The sequence below is a fragment of the Pseudochaenichthys georgianus genome, chromosome 10, assembly GCF_902827115.2.
Source record: "Pseudochaenichthys georgianus chromosome 10, fPseGeo1.2, whole genome shotgun sequence".
NCBI classification, from domain to species: domain Eukaryota; kingdom Metazoa; phylum Chordata; class Actinopteri; order Perciformes; family Channichthyidae; genus Pseudochaenichthys; species Pseudochaenichthys georgianus.
The window spans coordinates 16,104,081-16,119,865 of record NC_047512.1 but is presented as its reverse complement, the minus strand read 5'-3'; the positions used below and the strand labels follow the sequence as shown (position 1 = coordinate 16,119,865).

The 15,785-nt window shown below is 42.0% G+C and overlaps 1 protein-coding gene across 4 annotated transcripts in view; it reads left to right on the top strand.

Moving 5' to 3' along the window:
• fgf13a (fibroblast growth factor 13a) overlaps positions 1-15,785 on the top strand; it is a 94,849-nt gene that overhangs the window by 47,375 nt on the left and 31,689 nt on the right. For 2 of the 4 annotated variants that reach the window (XM_034093400.1, XM_071204615.1), the window contains exon 3: positions 1,209-1,376. The exons of 1 other annotated variant lie outside the window; for it this stretch is intronic. In XM_034093400.1, the coding sequence (XP_033949291.1) occupies positions 1,209-1,376 (168 nt within the window). Of the gene's footprint in view, positions 1-1,208; positions 1,377-8,710; positions 8,733-15,785 lie in introns of those variants that run through there. One more of the 4 variants, XM_071204616.1, reaches the window with a different exon arrangement.

The following is a 15,785-nucleotide window of genomic DNA, read 5'->3' as shown; positions in this document are numbered from 1 at the left end:
TGTAGTCCATTCATGTTTTAGCTTTCTGAATAGAGTTGGCTGAGGTTACGGACATGCGCTACAAGATTGTGATATTATCACAGCATGAGAAGAGTGGATAACAAGTCATCAAGAACAAACTCTGTGTGAACATGGGACATCAGGTCCCTGTGTTAATCTTTAACACCATTCATGATGCCACTGTCTCGTATGTTTGACTTGAACTGACAATAATTATGCTTCTCGCACTTGTCATAAAGGGAGGGGGGGTGAGGGGGTAGTGGCTACTGATTATGAGCCGTCTCTACTCTATAGTCATTTTCACTAAGTAGTACATGTGTGAAAGAGAGGCATGGCACTCAGCTCCACGAGGAAAAGAAAGCAGAATGTATATGGGTTGATTCGCTCTTAGCTAATCTATCAACACAGAGAAAATAGGTCAATGATCGAAGCCAAGCATGGAATGTGGCCAGAAGAGGACAGATGCAATAGATCCAACACACACGGACAGAAACAGACGCTTTCAGAGCATCCCAGTACAGAGTGCCTATGCACACACACATGAACAGTGACGTCATAGACGCTCTCCTTACAGTCACGTCGCTTACAGTAAGCATGACTTCATCAAATAAGATCTGGCCGCTCCAGTGTACCTGGAAGCCTGTACTTGCTTCTGCATCTGCTTTCCAACTCTTACAGTAAATGGCATGGTGAATCACTCACATGACCACAGTTTCAGTGACGCTGACATACACGCAGTAGCAGACTGCATGCTTGCCCTGTGATACCACATCCTTTTAGTCCTCTGATGGCCATGCAGCCACCACATTAAAGTGCAGCAGCTCATGTTCTGTGCCTTCCATAACAAAGACTCTGAACATCAAACTGTTTCCTTTCTTTATTTCTTTGTGTTATTTGATCTCTTTTCCTTTTCAGCAACCAACGGTTTATTTAATGCAGCCCCCACTGTTGATGATTGTCTATCATTTCAGTTATTTTGTGAACTTGGTGTTGTTGAGCATGTCTCTCCCTCTCTCCTCTCCCCGTCTCCTTTCCTTATCTGTCAATAATTGCTAATTACAGTAATTAAAAGCTATAGCTGTTGCTAATAGTGATGTACTTTTATTTGCCTGTGTTTCTGCCCTGTGTTTTTTGCTGTTGTTTCCTTTGGTTTCTGTGTTGTGGTGAGCTCTCTAACCCCAGTTCATTCTGTTATGGCACCACCGCAGTCCAGGATGACGCTGTCCCAGGTACCCAGGAGTACATTATGTTACGGCAGGACTCCATCCACTCTGCGGATATAAGGAGTAAAGGGTCCCCCTTTCGTGCTAAGTGTCACGAAATCTTCTGCTGCCCGCTGAAGCAAGCCATCCACAAAGACAACTCAGAGGCCGAAGGTTTGTTCGCACCCCCTCCTTGTTTTGATTTGCTGATGCTCCTCGTATCCCCTGCCCACTCTCGTCTTGTTTTCCCGTCTCTCTCATATTCTGTGTGAACTGATAGTTCTCCACCCCGTCAAACTAACTTCTTTCATTCCTGTCCTATTTTTTGAGAGCATCTGGCATGCTTCTGCCCCTTTCTAGCATGTGTGTGTATGTGCATGAATGCGTGTGTGAGTGTGTGTGTTTGAACATTTAGTATAAGATTGAATGCTTCGGGTGTGTTGGCTCACATAGTACCTGTTGGAGAGCACTGTGTGTGTGTGTGTGTGTGTGTGTGTGTGTGTGTGTGTGTGTGTGTGTGTGTGTGTGTGTGTGTGTGTGTGTGTGTGTGTGTGTGTGTGTGTGTGTGTGTGTGTGTGTGTGTGTGTGTGTACCATATGAGCGTGCATGTGTCAGCCTGCATACCTCTTATCTTGGACTGAATGAGGAGCACAGCATCTGTAGCCCCTCCCTACCCCAAACCATTAACTCGGTCATTGCCGCCCGAGGCGCATGCACAGACCAAAACAGAGTGCAAAAGAAACGGCTAATAGATGGAGGCAGCTGTTGCTTTAATGAGTTCAATGACTGGGCCATTTCAGTATGTGCTTTCACTTCAACTGTCCTCATAGAACGGAAAAAAGGCAAAGCTCTTTTATCTTCCTGTCCCGAAGACTACGTGAGATTGAAATGTTTCATATCCAATACTAAAGTTGTGAGACTGCAAGTCAGCAATTCCCCTCCTTCCCCTCTTGTTCCCTGTGCTGCTTCTGCCTGTATGATCTTGGTGGCTGCCTTACCTTCCTTCCTTCCTTCCTTCTTTCTTTCTTTCTTTCTTTCTTTCCTCCCTCCCTTCCTTCTTTTCTTCCTTCCTTTCTATCTTTTTTCTTCTTTCTTCCTTCCTTCCTTCTTTTCTTCCTTCCTTCCTTCTTTCTTTCTTTCCTCCCTCCCTTCCTTCTTTTCTTCCTTCCTTTCTATCTTTTTTCTTCTTTTCTTCCTTCCTTTCTTTCTTTCTTTCTTCTCTATCTCTTATTTCCTTCCCCCCCCTCCCTTAAAAGTCCCACCTACTGCATCCTTGTTCCCCTTTAACCCTGCCTCTATTGTATTTACATTTATAGTGCCTAACGCAGCATGAGAATATGTAATAAGTGAAACAAAAGAAAATCCTATATGCTCAAGGCATGCTTCCATACCATGCACTGTCTGGCTCTGAGGCTCTTTGGCTGCCTCATGTATCATCCACCCCTCAATAGAGTGCTAAGATTGTAGAAATGGCTTTCCTTTGCAGACTTCCTGATAGGTAAGATATGAATTATCTTGCTCTTGATATGTTTTCTGCAATGTATTGCTCTGTCTTCTCCTGTTGAATCTTAATGAGGGCTGTGATTGGTAGCGCTACAAGTGGACACCAGTTAACCTGTTGATAGATGTCTGTGTGCACGCTTGAGGACGAGAGCACTTATCCCTGTGAGGAAGGGAGAGAGGGAGATCAATTAGTGGAGTACAAGCACTAGTCTGGTTAAAAAAAGTACAGATGTATTATTCAGTTTGGCAGCAGCTAGTTGGATGTGACTGAATGTACAAAGGAAGGAGGGGAGACTACAGCTGTTGCGTAAGCTGTTCAGGAGGACGTCATTTATGTAGATGCAGGATGCGGATGGAAAGTGTTTAACCGTGTGGAGCAGCTTGGCACGCAGAAACACTACAGGGCTGCTTGGTGTAGAACACAAACACACTTTGTAAGAAAATCCAATGTTGACATATTTGTTTCATAATTAAAAGCAAGGTTTATGTTTTGAGATATCTGAGCAGAAAAGTCAGCCTTGTCTCATTGTTACCATAGCAACATAATTAAAACTGCTTAGCCTTGCACCTACTAATCATATGCATGGATTTTATATTCACTTAGCTTTAGGGCACATTGAGTTGAGAAGTCACAGTGGATTGGAGGACAGACAGTTGGAGTTACATGGTTAGATTATATTAAAGGAATAGCACATCTCACCGTCTAAAGAACAGTTTGTATAACAATTAGTCACCATGCTTTATTTTCAATGTATGAATGATACACAAATGGAGAGAAGGGTTTATGAATTGTAAATAGGGCCGCATTAAACAACAGGAAAATTAAATCAGCACATATGTGTACACTTTAATTTGTTTTGGGGAGAAGATTTTTCTTTTCAGCATGTAAGAAAAACACTTTTTTTCTTTTAAGAATTCAAGGTAACAGGGGAGGAGTAATTGATATACGAATGGTAATAGATTTGGTGAAGTATTCCATTTCATCACAGCTATTAGACCAAATGTAAAATATGAAAGGATGTGTTTTGAAAGAGACAAACATTAAGAAGACGTGATCTGCAGTATCATTTCCTCTGAGTCTAACTCATCCCAGCACTACATTACATTAGGATGGCAAAGACAGAGATATCGGTTTCAGCAGTCAGGTGAGACGTACTTGACAGAACAACACATCAGCAGCACACAGGCTTAGACTGTGGCACCTCAGAGGATGAGTTCAAATCAGATCAGTTCATCTCTGCAGAGCTACAGGGAGTGTAAGAACACAGATAGACTCCTCCACCCTCAGGTCTGCGTGTGCTGCCGGTTGTCAATCACAACGTGTGTTGTCTATGTCGACATCCCCTGACACGCTCTTTGGCTCGATCTGTGACACCACCTCTTGATTCCTCTTCATTCTCTTGATTCCTCTTCATTCTCCTGTTTCCTCTGCTTCTGTTTCTTTCTCTTTTCTCTCTCACAGCAACAACAAAAGCTGGTGCCTGAGGGGACCGATCTGTGTAAATATTCCATCCATAATTTAGAAGACTGCAAGACTTTGTGTATCTATGGCATAGCCTGAAACTATAAACACAGACTATAGTTATTCATATAGAGATGCTAACAATATAGGGTGTGAGCAGTATCGGATTAGATTAATGCGGATAAGTTGAAATACTCAGTTTGCGCCATTGGTAGCCCAACAATTGAAATACTTAGGTAAGGTAATGAGAAATATGCATTGAACTGACCTAGAGGCTTTACTGGCCGCAACTTTTGCCTCATGTTGGCCGGTTTAGATTTAAACAATGACTTTAAACATGTATCATTCCAGACAACATGTCACAGAGAAGAAAAGGCGGAAGTTGGCAAGTCAGCTCTGATTATTTTGTAATATGAGCATTTGATAAAATATCCTCCCCCCATACTGTATAATACGTACAACTGCAGCCCTATTAGTTCATGAGGTAGCTTCCAAAGTTACAGTCTTTCCCGTACAAAATGTTCTCTTTGTATTTCCACACAGCGAACTAAAAAGACTAAACTTAACTATGTGGTTAAGTTATTACAGTACAAGAACAAGGCCAATGGATTCCCCCCCCCCTATAACTTACAGTGGAAGCGCGTTGTTTTAAAGGCCATATGGACACTTAAATATTGTTTTAGCAATTGTGAACCTAACCGTTAAAGTCCCACACCAGGGGTATTGCTTGTTTTATCCTTTAGCTACAAATCACATATATTTCACATCACTGCTGACCTTTCGGTAGACCGAACCACACTATGACTTCAGGCAGCCTTTAGTTTATGTTAATTTCTCTTTATCTTACAGGGACTCCATCCTTGCTTAAAGGGCCCATGTCATGCTTTTCCGGTTATTACCCGTCCCCTTGTGTGTTATGAAGGTTTTTATGCATGTAAACGGTCTGCAGAGTCAAAAACCCTCAAAGTACACCCTGTAGTTAGAGAATAAAACTCTAACACAGAAAAGACCTGTCTGTGCTGCACCAAAACGCCTCGTTGGAGATTTCTCATTTTCCATTGTGTTCTTCCCGGGTTCTGTGACGTGTGAACACCCAAATCAACAACAATAGAGAGGATTGGCCCAAATGGATTGGGGGGGGGGGGGGGGGGGGGGCAGGAGCCCAACAAGCCGTTTAGGACGGAGAGTGAATATCTGGTGAATACACATACTATACAGAGATGCTGTTTGAGAAACCAATGTGAGTTTGGAAAATTGCACAATTAAAATCTATTCTAGTAGACCTCAACAATGGAAATATGATCAGCACAATTAAAATCTATTCTAGTAGACCTCAACAATGGAAATATGATCAGTAGAAATGGCCATGACATGGGACCTTTAACTGTGCCACTTTTACTTTAAATGTTATTTATTTTTTTGTATATTAATGTAAGCAAACCCTTTTTTAGCCGATGCATATTTAGCATACTTTTGTTATACATGCATTCATGTATAATTTAATATCTGAGTTTTAACAGCGCAGTCCCACGGCAGGGAATAGCTTGTCCATTGTGTGGAGTGGAAACTAGAAACGTTTAAACATGGCAAACATAACGATTTGTTGTCGTTTTGTTTGGTCATAACCAACTGTGGATAGGATACAACTCCTAAATCTAAAGCAAGTAATGAAATCAGCACTGTATTACGTCGGTTTGTAAAAAGATTGAAGTCCAGCATGTGTTCTTCTGCATTTAGTCCACTCTCTGTTTCAGTCTTATTGACACATTCACTCATTTGCTGCCCACTCAGTCAAGGCAATGTGAGCAGAAGAGCCTGAGGAATGAAAGTAGCTCCATCGATTTCCCACCAATGCAAATAGCATGCAGGTGATTTAGTACAAAGTCGACACAGCACAATTACATTTCATAGGACCAACGTCGCATCCATCGCAGAGTCTCACCGCGTCCTGCGCACTCCTGCTATGTTGACAAGAGACAAACACGCCACCTCAGGATACACTCACGCCCAATAACAGCTTGTTTAATTTCCATTCTTTCCTCTGCAGTCCTTCTGCATGAAAGCAACAACTCTGTTTGCCTATGTCAATACATAAATAGACTACGCATGAATAAATAATATGCATGATAATGTGATTTGGTGCCTGGAGAGAGGAGGCTGGGAGGGGCGAGTCAATGTCACATCAGCACTGTAGGTTCTGCTTGGCTTACCTGACCTCTGTGGTGGCATGCAAGTGTGCTAACATCAACGTTTTAGCATGAGCATCTACTTTAAGCAGATTGATTGAAAACTTTTATATTTTAACAGCTGATGATCAAAGAGTAAGAATAAAAGTCACTGTGAGACCATTTTTTTAAATCAAAATATCCCACATGTACAGTATGTAGGACTATTGTTTCATAAGCCTCATGTATTTTGCAAGATACATGTAAGCCTCTCTGAAGCAGAATGTGATCGTTAATAAATGTTAAATATAAAAGGGCTCTGTTCTGTACATACAGTACAAACACAAGAACACCATTTTTAAATAATAAGTTTCTCAGATTAAGGCAGAACTGCAGACAAGTGTTAATTTCTAATTTCTCTAGGGCTTAAAACTAAATACATAAACAAACAGCAGGAGTGGGTGTTTATGACAACATGAATGAGAAACGACTCTGGAGACCAGGAGAGAAGTGAAGCAGAGTGAAGTGACCAGGCCTTACATTCATCATTGTCTATTCAATTTACATTTCTCTTGTATTCGCCTTCGCCTCCCTGGTCCTCTCCTCGTGGAGGCTCAGCAACAACCAAACTGACCCGAGACTGCTCTGTTCATAGAATACAGTGGTTCACTTTGTTATGAAAAAACATTATGAAAGTTATTATTATATAGCCAATGCACGTCATTTAAACTCGTTTTGAAAACACTTAAACGCACCAAAGTCATTAACGACAGGCCTACATTGCGCAGTGCTCCTGTAATAAGTAATACATGTGGGTATTATCATCTTTATCACAACTGATTTGAAACGTTTGCATCCCTGACATACAGCTTGACCGCTTAGTAAACCGCTTGCATTCTATTTTTGAAAATGGCAAAAGAGATTGAAGGATATTAAACTTGAATCTTGAAACTTGAAGATACAGGTTCATTATCAAAATGCCGTTTTTATATACAACACCAACATCTCCATACCATATGCCAAATCAAGCATTAGATGTACTTCCCATCATGCCTGCCTGACTTATTCTTACTTGTTCTTGTTTTATTCAGTAGATGTCCTGTTGTATACAGGCCGGCTATACATTTGAGCTAAATAGAAACAATTAGTAGAGTAGTCGAGGTATAGTAACTGTGACACAAGCAAGCATGTACGTTTTCCCCAGTGTGAAAAAGCGTTAAGCCATTTATCTGAGGCAATGAGGCATACTGCCGAGTCAGCATCACATTAATGGGAGCCTAGCTAAGTGTCAGACAGCTGCCAGGATAGCAATTACAGACACACACAAAAAAGAGTCACTTATTGGGAGAATGAATACATTTCATATGAAATATACAGTATGTAACATGTAGACATACTAAATCATGTTTTAAACAGCATAAACTGTTATATATTTGCCTTTTATACCTTCCATTGCAACGACTCCTTCTGAGTGAAAGTGTGCAGTTTCTTTTTTGCTTCCTTTGACCTTCTGTTATGTCCTACCATCAGCTACAACATCCCGCACTCAGCAGCTCATACTTTGATTAATGAGTGGACCAGACCTCTTTGTCCATTTTAATGTCACACTATTAATCATTTCTTCAAAAGCTCCCAGAGTGGGTCGTGATCCAAAAGTTGTTTCTGAGTGTATTGTCAACTTTACCCAAAAAAGTGACACTTTATTTTATTGAATAGGGAGTAGTCTTATCTGATACCCATCCCTTAAGGCTCCTTTGTGTAGGTATGGCATCTTAAAACTATTTGTTATTCTTTGTTTTGTAGATGAATGTGAATATCCTGTTGAGAAATGCCAACAAAAATAACGCCTAATCAACTGAATTTCAGAAGTCAATCTGATTAAATGGAAACGTATAGTATTTGACATGAATATTAATTTACAAACACTTTTCTGATTGCCTGACCTTATTGAAGACCTTACAAATGATGTAAACATCCTAATCTCTGTGCAGGAGCGCCCACATAGATTCAGAGATTGGGAGAACAGGCTAGTTTGGCTTACACACACACACACACACACACACACACACACACACACACACACACACACACACACACACACACACACACACACACACACACACACACACACACACACACACACACACACACACACACACACACACACACACACACACACACACACACACACACACACACACACACACACACACCGTTGTTGGGTCTTTGGTGCTGGCATGGTTACGTAAAGACCTTGGATGTGTTATCTCAGAGGGGACAGAGTGCCATGGCTGACGATGGCTAGGATTCATACAGACACTCAATTTCTCCCATCATGTCTCCTGACAGCCTCGAGAAATCTTGGCGCTTCCAGACAGCATGGTGAATCCCAAATGAAAGGTCAGACATGTATTTTTGTCCTCAACACATATTAGCATATGTTGGAGAAAAGTTGGTAAGGTGAACCTTTGAATCAGACTTGTAACACTATTCCTGACCTTTCTTTGCAAGCCAGGCAGTGTGTGTGTGTGTGTGTGTGTGTGTGTCTTCTTCCCCTATACTCTTTCTTGTTTGTTTTTCTATGAGCTGCACTAGAGACTCAGATTGTTTTTCTTCTTTCTCAAAAGTGGTTAAAGACAGTATCTGGAAAGTGTCCAGTGCATTCCACAGTTGCCTCAATCAATGAAATTATACTTAGTGATTTGCAATATTTCTCCCAACTTTGCAAGAGCAGCTACTGTACAGTACAACAACGGAAGACAAGGCATCCACTTTCCATATGTTTTAAGTCTTGCTTAAACCTCTCCATATATGGCTTTGTACATCTAAGTGCCAGCACAGTTGTCTTATATACAGTAGTAATAGGCAGGTGTGTGGATATGTCCTTTTCAGAAATACTCACTCAAATTACGAGTTTGCACATGAAACTTTTGTGAAATAGTATGAAATAAATGTCTGAACATCAAACAGGAAAAGCTAATATTTAAAAGCTAATATTTAATGAAAACACTTGCGTGTGATAAAACGTTCATGTAGAGCAATCGTTCATATGATATTCTCACGATAATTAGGAGCCCAGTGCAATTCCTCAAGGTCATTGTAAATGTATGTGCCAGAACAATAGATGGGTAATGTATGAATAATGCATAATGTTAATGAAATGAGAATGTTTCAACTGTCAGAGTGCTCTCTTGCCTCCGCTTGGCAGTCCTCCCCCTTTCATCAGCTCCCTCCAGCATGTGTTTCTGTCCACTAAAATGTACAGTGCCCGTCCGTATCCTCTGCAGGTGTTTGTCAAAGAGCCTTGATGTGAGTTAGTTCATTAGCATGTACCACGTTCCTTTCACCTCCATCAAACAGAGTGTTGTGCTCCTGCGTTGTACAGCGTGTTCCTTCTCCTCGTTCTCAGACCCTCGATCGGTTGTCTAACATCAGTATTCTGTGAACATGATGCCCGTGAGTCATTATCACGGACCCAAATCTAATTTTACAGCAAGCGTGCGAGCGACCAAGCAGGAGAGGCTGGGGCAAAAGACTGAATAAACACGGAGGTGACGCGCGTGAGGTGAACCTCAGCTGTCAGCAGCCGGAGACACACGGCAGGATGCATGCTCACATAAAAACACACATGCATTCCTGCATACAATTGCAGCGATAAGGACAGATGATACAAAGTTATACTGAGCTATCCCCTTGAAATGTCCTCCCAGAAGCTCTCTCCTATCCTCAGCGCCTTCTGCTGCTATCTCATTGAGCATCATATAAAAACAAGCCTCTTAATTTAAAGTAGAATACTGTAAAAAACCGCATATCTACTTATGCTCTCTAGTTGAGGAGAATCATCTGGTAGTACTCGCATTTCCAGACCACGGTCTTTGTGTGCGTGCGTTCATTGGGACCCGCCTTATGACAGCCATTAGTGTTAGAGATAATTAGACACTGCACATCTCATCCGCCCCGGTCAGCATACATTTACAGCTGTCGCGCAGCTCCTCTCTCTCTCTCTCCGTCTCTATCTCTGTTTTCTCTTTTCATGTCTTCTTCTCTCCCATTCTCTCTCACATTTCCGCCTATCCGTTTTTTCTAAGAAAGTTGAAAACATATTTCTTCAAAGGTTTACAAAAGGTCAGAGTGCCACAATGTCAATTTAAAAAAGGCAACTACATGTATGATCAAATAACGAGTGCCTTATCAATATACTGACGAAAACACTGAGGATGGCTCTGTTCGGGTGGTGTGTGTGATTAGGTCGTCACAGGCCTCAGATGCATGTTCAGTATGATGTAATGTGAAGCAATCAGGCAGGCAGGGATGCAGTCCTTCAGCTGATCAGCTGATCACACGTAAACATCACCACGACAGGCCAGTGTTCACTAATCCGTGCCCTCCGCCTGCCAAAGCATGGGTGTCATAATCTCCACATGTTATCTCCTCAATTGCAAATACACACACATTGACCCTGAATGGTCTGTGTCACAGGTCGTGACCAGACATTCACGGATAGTTATTTTTCAACAATCTGTGAGAGAATCAGAGAATCTTGTTGTATATGGTTGCATTTTTGCAGCCACTTTTGTAAACGGACAACTTCACAGACAAAATACCGCAGCAGCTGTGCAACTTGGCGAACTTAGTCTAAGTAATATGATATGGGCTGATCCTTCAATCGGTAGCAGAAGGTTCATTGCTGTCAGTCAATCACGTCAAAGCATGACCTCTGACTCAATGCACGCCACACGGGTCGATCTGACCATAGGGCCTGGTAGAGGGAAGCGCCCGGAGAGAATGAGGGACATTGTGTAATTACTCCCTTAACGGTCATTCGAAAAACTAACTGGACCTCAGTTCGACTATCTGTATTATGTTCTAGTCAATCATCCATCCATTAACAACCTGTAAAATGTGTCTGTGAGCAGGATAATGGGTCCACAACCATCAAGTTGTACAGTTGGCCGCATGCGCCTACACAGCTACAGATTAACACACATATATACTCATGAGGGCCGTCATTGACAGTCAAAATGTTCTTACGCAACACATGCAGACATCGTGTCACAACGCGATAGTGTAAAACTGAATTTGGTCCTCACAAAGATAGCAATACGAAACCAGGATTGCATTCACAGTTTGCTCTGCAGCAAAGACTCTGTTGTGCTGCCTTTGGACTTTTTGGATCCTTCCTGATCTTTTTGATGAGTTCAAAAAGACAGGAGGGATTGGAGAATGCTTGAATATTGCAAACAGTTGAATCTTATTGAACTGTATGGCTCAGTCAGTAGGGGCTTGGTCTGTGAGCTGTAGGGACGCCGGTTCAAGTCCCCGATCAAACCTCAAATATGGAGTGTGGACTGCTACTTGGAGAGGTCCCAGTTCACCTCCTGGGCCCTGCCGTGGTGCCCTTGAGCAAGGCACCAGACATTCTACAGACCAACAAAATAATATGCAGATAAATTGATAATATATAAAAAACACTTAACTCGTAGTATATACTGATATAATCTTGTTGTACAAATGTTCAAGCTTCTTTTGAATTTGTAATATCTGTGAAGCCTTTGAAATGAAAGAAGTGGACTAGGCCAGAGAAACAAAGAGTTTTGTTTTGGTATTTAGTATTTATATTCCACTATAAGAAGCCATTAAAACAGTGTTGTCCAGGACACAGTACTGTAGTTAGCGGTATAGTTAACAAGCCCTTGGCTGCTGGCGGGTGTTCATTTCTTGGCATGACGTAATGTCCGCTAAGGGATTAGATAACATTGTGTTATAATTGAAGGCTTCATTATGATTTACAAGTTCAATGCTACTCTGTAATAGTGTTGCATTTCACACGATGTGCCTATGACAGAGCACAGAGAGCCATTACGGCTTCACTGCTGTGTTCTGGCCTACTTCATACCTCGCAGGGTTCTCCACTGCTCAGCTTCTCCCACCTGTTCAATTTCAAACACGGGTCCACTACCATCCATTGTCATTAGGTTCCCATTGATTTCTCTGTGTTCTGACTTTGCTCACATGCACAGGGACTGAAAGTGAAAAGTGGGATACTCCGTGTTGGGCAGGGAACATGACCCATTTACCCTCACAAGTTGAGTCATGTCTTCTGTAGTGTCATTTCCAGTTTAGCCAATCGGTTCCACCTAACACTTTACTGTAAGTACACTGACATAATCCATGCCAATCCAAACCATGCATTCACAACGACATGCTTCCACAAATGATGATCTTTTTGTAAACATAATCATTTTAAACTTAAGTGTAGTACCAGGGATAGAAACGATATACAATTATTCATAGCACATACACTTTAAAAAAATGCTAAACACGCAACTTGCCTGTGTTTTAGATCAGGGGAATAAAACTCCCAATAACTTCCTCGAGGAAATGGCAGGGGAAATAAAGACTCTGTTGCCAGACTGACTGAGCTGCATTCATGTTCACACCCAGTTCACTGCGCTGCACATTTGACCTCGTTGCATAATATCCAGTTATTCTGGAGGCCAGACATGGGACGTAACAGGGTTATTCTGAGGACATGGACCTGGTTAATAGACAAGACGAAGGTATGTAACAAAGACTTGGATGGAAGAGATGACAAACATATAGGACTCAGCTTTCCTTGTCACCAAGTGAGCACAAGAAAGAAACATGTTGTCATCTTCTTTAAGAAACCTTAAACACCATTAAACCAACAGTTTGAGTTTCAAGAGGAGCACCGTTTCCGCTTTCATAATCCCTGTGAAGTAGTGTCTATCACCTAAGAGAACAAAAATGATGTCCTAAATTCGCAACTCTTAAAAAATGATGAAGCATGACCTTGCGCTCTCGAGCCAGCCTCAGAGCTTTCCTTTGTGTCTCCATCAGGAAGTAGACAGTTTAAGCCAGCTGGTGTCTGCGGTGATGCCTTTAATCTCACTCCACTCCCTTCCTTGATGTGTCAGTCTGGAAAGGATATGTAGGACATCATCACATCACTTACTGTATTCTGGGACTAACACGGCTCTTGCTAGACAGGGTAAAATTAGCATGGAGTTATTAATACAAACTTTCAGAAAGTCTGTGCTTTTTTGTTGTTGCCGCCTGCACACTGGCTGGACGTCTCTTTGATACCAGATGTCCCTCTTCAGTGTGACGGGAGCCTGTTTCCTGAGTGTGTTCTGCTTAATGGAGGAGGGGTAACTTGAAAGAAAATAAAAGTGATTTTCTCGATTACGGTCTCTGAGCTCCTATGCCGTCTCCCTGTAGCTTTCCCACTGTGATGGATATTGCCAAAGGGCCTCCATTGACTTACCATCTATGATTCACACATGTTAGCTGCTCAGTCATCCATTTTGGCAAGGGAGCCTCTCCCACTCTTGATTCCCTCCTCCGGCTACCTCCTGGTGTGAGGCTGGCACTGATAGATACTGGATGTTGTTCTGATAACAGGCATTTAGAGACTTCTATTATGTTGTAATGGCTGGCTGCCTGTGTGTGCATGTGTGTATTGTATGCATGTATCGATGTGTGCTTGTTGAATTATCTACATCCAAAAGTGCAAAGGGTGTATACATCATGGTATATGATCTTATCTTCCCATACTCTACTTCAGCCAACTGATGGAAAGGTAATGTGTCCTCAGGGTCGCTAACCCAGACACAGGCCTTGTATGCACCGATCTGATTGAGTAGTGGATGTACAAAATGACATCATATGTTCCCTGTAATCTGAGCTGAGTCTTGTTCATTGAATCAACCTCACGCTGTTGCTTTAGTTCTCTGCTGCTGTAAAGCATTCAGCCTGTCGATGTCTCCATACACAGCAATCAGTCACGGGGACTTCTTCATCTGGCTTACAACAACAAGCTATGATTTACCCACAATCCCCTGGGGGACCTGAGAACTGCTGGGTCATGCAGTTCGGTGGTAAAAGCCACACAAATGTTGTCCGCGTACACGCACAGATATTATATGTCAATTAGTAGCCCAAATATAAACACGGCCTGCCGACATATTCCCCTTGGTGTTCCATAACCGGTCCTGAGTGTATAATAAACCCGACTCCTTATCGTATTTCTGCTCAGGGCACCCGAGAAACAAAGAGGACGTGCCAGACTCTGTTATCATCAGAAATAATTAGTCTCGGGGTCTTTGACCTAAAGCCTTTTAGTAAAAGTATCGCCAACCATCTACATCTTTTCTATCTAGTTTGAGCACAAGAGAGATAGGGAGCCTCGGTGGCCTGTAGTGTTACACTCTTGTGTCGGGGGTAATGAGAGCAGATCGCTGGCACATCATTAGTCATCCCCTGCACGCTGCTGTCTGAACTCTGGCCATTTCACACACCGTTTGGTGCCTCTGATTGAGATTTCTCCACGTCATTACAGCCTCGCACACACACACACACACACACACACACACACACACACACACACACACACACACACACACACACACACACACACACACACACACACACACACACACACACACACACACACACACACACACACACACACACACACACACACACACACACACACACACACACACACACACACACACACACACACACACACACACACACACACACACACACACAGCAACAGCATGTGAAAGCCCCACAGCATGGATCCCAGCTAAATGATGTACTTCACATGCAGTTAAATCAAGAAGGGACAGAATCTATAGAACCTGTGTAAATGTATTCAGTTGCGTATTTGCAGTGCATTTTATTCACTGATTTCTGCTCAAAGGTATACCAAGTATCTAAAAGGAAAAGCTTATAAGGTGCACTCCATAACAGCTACATGTCAAGTGTTATTTGTCATTTACAATACAGGTTGTAATATAGGTTCTTATTAGAGAAAGAGCACGAAACAGTCAGCTGAGTTACGATAGCAAGTCCTCGGGTTTGTAATGTCGTCAATTTCACTGACCAATTATAATCACAATATTATATAATTATAAAGGTATTCTTATAGTGGCAAAATGTCATATTTACATAATGAAAGAACTGCATCACTATTTGCATAATATATTGTGCAACTGGTTGAGGCGCGCATGAATGGAGATCAATTGAAATGTCACTTTTCCTCTTCTTCTTCTTCTTCTTCTTCTTCGTGTCATGCAGTGAAAATCTAAATGGGATCTTATTGGATCTTATTGATGATCATTTTTAGCAGCGCACATCCTCATCTATTTGAATCATTATCAAGAAGACAGATACAAAGTGTCTAGCAGACGCTCAACACCTTTTTCCAGTGCCATATTTATCTTTTATTGATGTAGAAAATAGAATTGTGTTTCTTTCTCTTGGGTAAAAATATCTACAGTTATCGTCGCTGTGCGAGAGGAAATATGGCAATGCTGATCAGTGCTACTTTGAAGCCAGTTGTTAGACAAAAGGCGAGAGGTTGAATGAACATTTCCAGACATTGTGTTGTTCTGCTCCTAATTAGTTTCTGTTTTAAAGCGA